Consider the following 8,883-nt stretch of genomic DNA (forward strand, 5'->3'; position numbering starts at 1 on the left):
TTTTCAAAGAATATAATGGCACCTCATAATTATTACAAGGTGGATCATCAAAGACCATCCACCACTTCTACCAAAAAAGATTCTTCATCTGCACATTGGTACACGAATGTATGGGAAACCTCTTTGCATTAATAGGTAATGATTGACCAGTTTTGGGATCAATGAATAGGGCACATATTTGTTGTTTAGTAATATTTTTGTTTTTTACTCCATCGTATGATAGCCCATTGGCATAGAATTGATGACACCTATCCCTAAAGCTTCCACATTTGGTATTTTGTGTGGAAACAGCTATGGCACCACTAGCTAATGTTTCTAGGCTAGTGGCGAGGGATTGATGATGCTCAAGTTCATAAGTTTTCAATTTAACAATCAGTCTATTGATTTTAGACGTATTTTGTCCTAACTGATTAATTAATTTCTCTTGTGTTTCGGGTGTGCAGTCAAAAGGAGGAATTGGGGGTTGTTCTTGTGTGTTTTCAGGAGGTACATTTGGTTGTTCTTGTGGGTTTTCAAGAGGTGCTTTTGGTTGTTCTTGTTCTGGATTAGAAGAATCTGGTTTTTGATACAAAAAATGAAAAAACCTAATCAAAATTAATGAAATTAAATTCAAAATGTAAAAAAAATTGAACAAACGGGAAAGAAAGACAAAACTAAACAAAAACTAACCTTGATCCATAGCTTGGAGGACAAATCTAGCACCCTGTTCGTGGTTTAGGAGAAGAAATGGGTTAAAAATGAAGTAAAAAATGCGCTATTCATGAGTACATGAGACCCAATTTTTTTTTTTTTTAATTTTTACCAAGCACCGCATATGCGGTTATATTTGGATTATTAGCGCGTACGCGCTCATTTTCCTATGAGTAGCACGTACGCGCTCATTTTCCTAGGCGTAGCACGTACGCACTCATTGTCCTAAAAGCAGCGCGTACCTACTATCCTCTCTAGGCTCGGGAAGAAAAAACCTAAGCGCATATGCAAGAATTTCAAATTTTAAAAACACGTATGCGCTTCTTGTTTTTCCATGTTTTTTTTGGGTGGTGTCCACTTTTCTGACCACCATATTTGTGCACATACTCACAACAAAAACCTAATTCTCATCATCAAGATTACAAGCAAGTCGGTACAATCTTGACCGTTAGAAATTATAACAATCTCTTCACATTTAACAAGAAAATTCCAACCGCTCCATAATCACTGCTTCATCGGACTTGTAACTCATCATGCACTGTGCATTTGATGCAATCCACTTTTCTCTTTTCCAAGACAATCAAACACGCCAAAATAACATGAATTCGTCTTCATACAATGACCACACGTATCATCATCATTACCACTTGATCATCAGATCTTAAACTAACAAACTTTGATCAGTTAGGGTTTAACAAAAAACAACTGGTAGGGTTTACTGGTTATAAAACATAGAAATGTTTAACCTTATACACCGGTTCAACTTACAAACTACCATATACCGGTTTACAATATCTTCCACAAAGTTTATCACACCGGTTACAAATCAATAACAACAATAACATCAGCAATATCATGAATACCATTCACTGGTTCAATTGACATCAATGACAATATATCATTAATACAATCTATATGCAAAATGCCAACATAGTTATAGTTTTTGTTATAAGAACATAACAAATTTCATTTTCTTCTTCACACATCTTCTCTTCTTCCGAAAGACCAATGCATTATTCGCTCACTCTACATACCTCACACAAGGTTATTATATTTATTTATACATAACATCAACCTTGGATCAATTGTCAAGGTTAGTTCAACAAACATAAAATAGTTACAATGATATAGATTTTGATTCGATACAAATTATCACATGCAGACCAAAATAATGTCGGCTAAGACATAGCATGGAACTAAGTCATCACCTCAAACACAAACACCTCCAAGAATTATGACTTGAATATATGCAACACGCTACAATCATTGGTCGGCCAAGAACATGAAGAACACCAACATACAGAAGAAAAACATCAATCATGATCTCAACAATCAATGTAGACCACCAACACAAAAGTCACATGGTCTAGAAACATCACAAGTATCATGAATTACCACAACAACTCTGCACAACACGAATTACTAGACTCATCATTATCACCATACCGAAGCTCAAGAACACTAATTGTAATGACTATCAACTTGAAAAATACCTTGTGGACATCCAAACCACAAACCACTCGAATTGAGGACACACATCAATGCCCCAAACATAATGCAAAATCCACATAATAAGATATTATAATGCGGAGCAATGCAAATTAAAATATTGAACACTAACATCACTGAACAATTAAAAAATTGACCATAACACACATGCTCATAACTCAATCAAATCTTCATGTGGACCTCTGAAAATTGAACTAAATCAACTATAGATAACTATCTGAAAACCTTTTAATCCACAAACATGGATCTCCAACATACTGACCAAACTGACTCACTAAACTTCACTACATCACTACACCAGACAAAGAAATATGTTGACATCAATGACAACACATCTCTCAAACATCCTCAAATATCTCTCAAGTACATATTTACAACACTATTCCAACATCTTGATACATTCTCATCAACAACATCCCATAGATCTCGATCTATTAGTAGATTTTCCATCTTCAGCTTCCACATCTCAAAATTACTTTCATTAAATTTCTCCACCTCTATTCTATCTGATGAACTTGCCATTTGAAAATTCTCGCAACAAGATAAAAAAGAGTCTTTTGCACAAGCTCCCACTCAAATCTAGATTAGTTCAAAAAACCCAACAACCCACAATTGAAACCAAAGGTGATTAGGCTCTAATACCACTTGTAAGATAGTTAAGTAGTGGAACAACTTCCTACCCTAACTTTGAGAGGATAGTGTTGCAAGGTGTGTGCCCTTTTTCTCCTTGTGTTGTGCAGTGCAACGCTTAGGTTTGTGACATGGCTTAACTACCTCCTATGGATTCTATAAGTCTAATGGTTGTATCGGGCATTAGTAGATTGATCTTTTGGTGTAACGATAATTACACTTGTAAAAAGTGGTATCAGGGCTTGGTCATAGGTTCAAACCCTTCCCTTGTGCTAGGGGGGACTGCTGCAAGGTGTGCACCCTTGGTCTCCTTGTACTGTGCAATGTAGCGCTTGGGTTTGTTACATGGCTTAACTACCTCCCATGGATTCTATAAGTCTAGTGGTTGTATCGGGCATTAACAAGTCAATCTTTTGCTACAATGGCAACCACACTTGTAACAAGTGGTATCAAAGCTTGGTCACAGGTTCAAACCATTCCCTTGTGCTAGGGGGGATTGTTGCAAGGTGTGCACCCTTGGTCTCCTTGTGCTATGCAGCATAGCACTCGAGTTTGTGACATGGCTTAACCACCTCTTGTTGATTGTATAAGTCTAATGGTTGTATCGGGCATTAATAGGTTGATCTTTTGGTGTAACAACAACCACACTTGTAATAGAGGGTAATGCAAAACTTATAGATCGTTACAACAGTTATAAAAATTTAACTAAAATAATCACAAATAATATTCATACCACAACACGGTGATTTACATGGGGAAAACCCTTTCGGGAGAAAAACCCCACACTCCAAAAGCAGCTCAATATTTTATTTAGCAATCAATAATAGATTACAATATACTTGTAGAGAAAGTTATTTACAAGAGTACCACTAATTAGAGATTTAGAGGTAACTCAATAGCTATAAAATTCTTACACAGAACTTCTATCGCACACACCTCATATATAGGAGATACAATACAAGAAACTATCAAATGATATTACAGAACCAAGGGCTAAAACCGCCCAATAAAGTAGAGCTGACCCATCTCAATTCTGATGCCCTGTGACGTGTCAAAAAACACATCACCATGCGTTCCTTTCTTTTATAGCTCATTTATGTGTCTGATGCAATTTTATATTTCCTATTGTAGGAGTCCAAATTTTCGGAAGCTATAACTTGTGAACCGGGTGTCCAATTAACAAACCGTTTGATGCACCAGAAAGCTTGTGAAGTGTTGTATCACCTCGTAACCTGCTATGCTAGTTACACCCATTTTTCAAGGCATTTTAGAGGGTATAAAATCCTCAAAATTAAATTTAAACCTTTCATCGCACTGTTCAAAAAGAGAAACTTTAATATCTTCAAAACTAGCTATGATCTTGCAAAGGAAATTTATTGACATGCTTATCTAACCAATCTGAAGCTTTGGGGAGAATTTCACACCATTTTATGCTGAAACAAAAACTTACTATAAATAGTAACTTCGTGTAAATGCAAGGTTGAGACACCATTTTCCCAACACACATGGCCTACATGAAAATTTAAAATATTATTTTTTACCAAAACATTATAACATCAAACCAACATAACTATAAGTGGCAACACAAGTCTTAGGTGCATACCTATGATATTTGAAGCAAAGGCTATGAGGATTCATTGTCATGCAATGTCAAGAATTCAACGTTCAAATAGGTGATAGATCAAACTATCCATGAGAGCAAAGCATATGTATCTGCATTTTTTGTGGAAGCACAACACTGCGATCACAATAGCAAATCCCATTCCGTAGCTTAACCCTAGTCCTGTTGCCCACCATTGCTCCATTACATATGCATTTGCATCTTGAACAATTGTACCATTCAATTCTTTGTTATTATCTTTGCTACCATAACCAAGACTGCGTGTCTTATTTTCAAGGGGAGGTCCATGAAGATTGGGATTCCCTAAAAATGAAGAAGCCTCAAAGGTTGAAAACTGCTTCCCTTGTGGTATCAACCCAGAAAGCATATTGTCTGAAAGATTGAACACTTCAAGAAATGTGAGATTTAAGAGTTGGGAGGGAATCTCTCCGGACAACTTGTTTTCTGAAAAATCTAGAGACTCCAATTGATCCATGTCTCCTAAGGACTTTGGGATTGAGCCGCTCAAATTATTTTTTGATATGTTTAGAGAAATCAAACCCTTTAGGAGTCCCATTTCTAGAGGAATATTGCCTGATAGGTTATTACGAGATAGATCCATGAACTTGTCTGCGCTGATTATCTTTGTGTATGGTGTTGACCTTCCTTTTATCCAAATGGTTATTTCATCATCAACTTTTGATTCAGAAAGAGAGTCCTTGAAGAGATATAATCCATATGAATAAGAAAAGGTTTGCCGTCCATCAATGCTTTGAGATTGATCGACCATAGCAGATAACTTGCTTAGATTTTGAGGAATGCTTTCTGATAAATTGTTATCAGATAAATCGAGAATTTGAAGATTCTGCAGTGTCATCAGCTGGGGTGGAATTCTATCTTTAAACTTATTAGAAGCTAAGTTGAGAATTCTTAAATCTATCAGCTCTTCAATCCAAATAGGAATACTACCTTCAAATTTGTTGTTTCCCAAATCAAATAATCTGAGACTTGTGCATTTTGCGATGGATGAAGGAATAATACCTTGCAATCTATTACCATTGAGATTTAGTGCACGAAGGGTCTGCAAACTTCCCAACTCCTCTGGAATCTCCCCTTGCAAAGCATTCTGAGCTAATTTTAAAACTTGTAATTGAGAATATGTCCCAAAGTTTGCAGGAATTATACCTGTTAGCTTGTTCTTTGACAAGTCCAAATTCACCAAATAATCTGAACCAGAAAATATAAAATTTGGAATTTCTCCAGTGAGATTATTTCTTGACAATGATATAAAAGTTGATGTCCCAATTGTTGCTGGAATAGATCCATTAAACTCATTATCAGATAAATCCAGTAAAGTTGTAACAAAATCAAGTGCAGGAAGGGAGCCATAAAATCTATTCCCACGCAAATCCACCCCCCAAAACTTATGGGATATCTTGCCGGGTAGAGAACCTTCAAATTGGTTGTTTGAAAGATTGAGCAGAAGAAGATAAGGCAAATCCCACAGCCACGAAGGAAGATTTCCCACAATGTTGTTATTTGACAGATCTAGCTCCATCAGTAGATATTGCTGGGACAAAAATGCAGGTAATTCGCCTTCTATATTGCAAGACCTCAATCCAAGGAACTCCAGGTGGGAAAACTGAGGAACCCAGCTTGTAGAGACATCAATGAGAAATTGATTTTGAGAAAGGTCTAGCTCTTGAAGGCGAGTTAGATTCTCAAGTAGCTGAAGTGAAATGTTGCCTCTTAATCCGTTGAAAGGAACTGTCAATGCTTTTAAACTAGACATCTTATAAATGCAATCAGGAATTGTTCCTGATAGTTGGTTAAGGCCAAGCCGGAGTTCCCTTAGTACCAGAAGCTGACACAGAGACGGAGGAATCTGACTAGTAAGCTGGTTGTTAGTAAGGTCAAGGGCTACAAGCGACAAAAGGTTGTCATAAGAGGGTGGTAAACTGCCTTCGAAACTGTTATGGGAGAAATCCAAGGTCTCGAGCTTTGAAAAATTTGCAATGGAGGGTGGAATCACCCCTATTAAATTGCAGGTAGAAAGAGAAAGCACAACAAGAGAGGAAGAGTGGTTTCGAATGAAGGAAAGGTTTCCTTTCAAGTCAAAATTATATTTAAGTACAAGATTACTCAATTTCGAACGGGCCATGAAATTGGAAGGGATATCACCATTTATATCACAGTGTAGGAGATTAAGTGAAACCAATGAGGACGCGTTCTCAAACCAAGAGGGAAGTTCAAACGGGAATGAACCATATGGAATGTGCAGATGTGATAAATGGGTGAGGTTTAAGAGATCTGGAATAATACCTGACAGCCCACAATCAGACAGGTCAACATGCGTAAGATTGACAAGACCGCCAACGGCCTCACCCCAGTGCTCAGATGCCATTTCCAGGTTCACTGATTCCATTCGGAGGAATTCCAAGCTTCTTAGATTTCTTACCCAGACATCAAACTTACTACTATTCAAGTATAAATTATTTGAAATATCCAAGAAATGCAAGCTTGACATATTTCCCAATTCCAGAGGGACTTCGCCGCCAAATCCAGCAGACGACAAGTTAAGAAATGTAACTCTCCGCAGCTTTGACAACTGGGGAGAAATAGAAACACCTTTAAAGTCATTCCCGCTCAAATCCAAGTGCTGTAGATGCTCCAGATTAAACAGCGATGGACGAACGTTCCCGCTCAACTGCTGACCGTAAGCATCAGCATTCAAATCAAGGCGAATGACATGGGATGTATGATAATCACAGGCAACCCCCTCCCACTGGCAACAGTTGAATCCCCGCCAAGAGGATAAAGAGCGACCTGAGGAAAGATTAAGACCAGCCTTGAAATCCACCAAGTAACTTCTCTCATCTTCTAAACATGCTACTGAAAATGGGAAATAAGTTTGCAACACTATCATCCATATGAGCAAAAATTCACAGGCCAAAGACATCTTAAACGAAAGCGGATGTAAATAACGATTTGTAGTTTGCAATTTACAACTCTTCCCCCGGTGGGATATAAATAAGCTAAAAAATAAAGTATTTCAAAGAATCTTTAAGGATATTTCCTAGTTTTTTCGATCGTTTGCAAGGCAACGTATACTGCAAGAGCGTGGAAAATGCCTGATAATGTGATTCTACACAGCACGATATTGAAAGAAAGCTACTTCCAACAACACCCCAAATTTATTTGACTGGAAACTCATTTTCTATTTTCACGGTAAGCCCACAATGACATAACCATAGCGAAGGGGGGCCTAGATGGTGTATTTGTGTTTGTTAAAATGTTTTTCAAGCGGATATGTGACTTTTATTGGAAAATATTGTCAGTCTATCGTAACCCACAAAAATCGGCTCGTCGAAGACCAAGTCCAACCATAATAAATTACGGATACCTTGAAAAGACTTGGAAAAAGAACCAAATCTTGATCCTCCTTCCAGATGGTTATAAAAAAATCAAATGCTGACAAAAGCACGACATATTTCATTTAAAGACTTGAAAAAACAAAACATAATAATACCATTGGTTTGTAGATCCCATCCACAACCCAAAAGAAAAAAGAAAACCTTAGCCATTACAATAACTGGTTTACTTGGTCAAAACTGCAGACTTGGGTAGGATATAAAACTTAGCAGGTTGGATAGGTTCTACATTTTTCCCACTCTTCAGTTTGTCCAAGACTCACATGGCCTTTGTCGTTAAAGTTGATTGTTCCTCTATTCTCTTAGATCATTATCCTATCATTTGTAGTGTCTAGAAATATTAAGGCCAATAATGACTAAGGCTTCCTTGTAAATTTAATACTTCACATTTAAAAAATCTTTCTTGTGTGGCAGACAAAAGCACAACATATTTCATTAAAAGACTTGGAAAAAAAGATACAATTCGGTGTATTTTCTCGATCTTTCAGATTGATTTAAGAAAACAACATAATCTAATGTATTACACACTAACAAAAAATAATAGGAAAACAACAATGTATTCTCATTTTTTCATGTCAATTTTTCATATGGATAGAAAATACTAGAGAAATAATAATATTTTCTAATTTTTGTTATTGTTTTTTACACAAAAAATAATAAGCAAATAATAATTTATCTTAATTTTTATCACAATCTCTTTTGTACACAAAGACTAATAGATAAATAATAATGATTCATTTTTAAAAAAAATTTTTTTACACGTGGAGAATAATAGACAAATAATAACATATCCTCATTTCCAATGTCATTCTTTTCCCACACATAGAGAGAATGATAGACAAATAATATTCTATCATTAATTTAGATGTAGTTCTTTTTCACATGCAAATTGAATAATAGATCTCCACTTTTTATGTCATTCATTTTAACACACATAGAAAATAATAAACAAGTAATAATATATACTTAATTATCATGCCATTCTTTTCCAGATAGATGAATAATATGTCCTCACTTTTAATG

At 36.2% G+C, this 8,883-nt stretch overlaps 1 protein-coding gene across 1 annotated transcript in view; it reads right to left on the minus strand.

The window, feature by feature from the left end:
* LOC131071737 (receptor-like protein EIX2) overlaps window positions 1-7,388 on the minus strand; it is a 9,991-nt gene extending 2,603 nt beyond the window's left edge. The window contains exon 1 of the mRNA XM_059210571.1: window positions 4,578-7,388. Within this exon, the coding sequence (XP_059066554.1) occupies window positions 4,578-7,388 (2,811 nt within the window). The remainder of the gene's footprint in view (window positions 1-4,577) is intronic.
* Between the last annotated feature and the right edge of the window lie 1,495 nt (window positions 7,389-8,883).

Source organism: Cryptomeria japonica, chromosome 8 (genome assembly GCF_030272615.1).
Source record: "Cryptomeria japonica chromosome 8, Sugi_1.0, whole genome shotgun sequence".
Taxonomy (NCBI): Eukaryota; Viridiplantae; Streptophyta; class Pinopsida; order Cupressales; family Cupressaceae; genus Cryptomeria; species Cryptomeria japonica.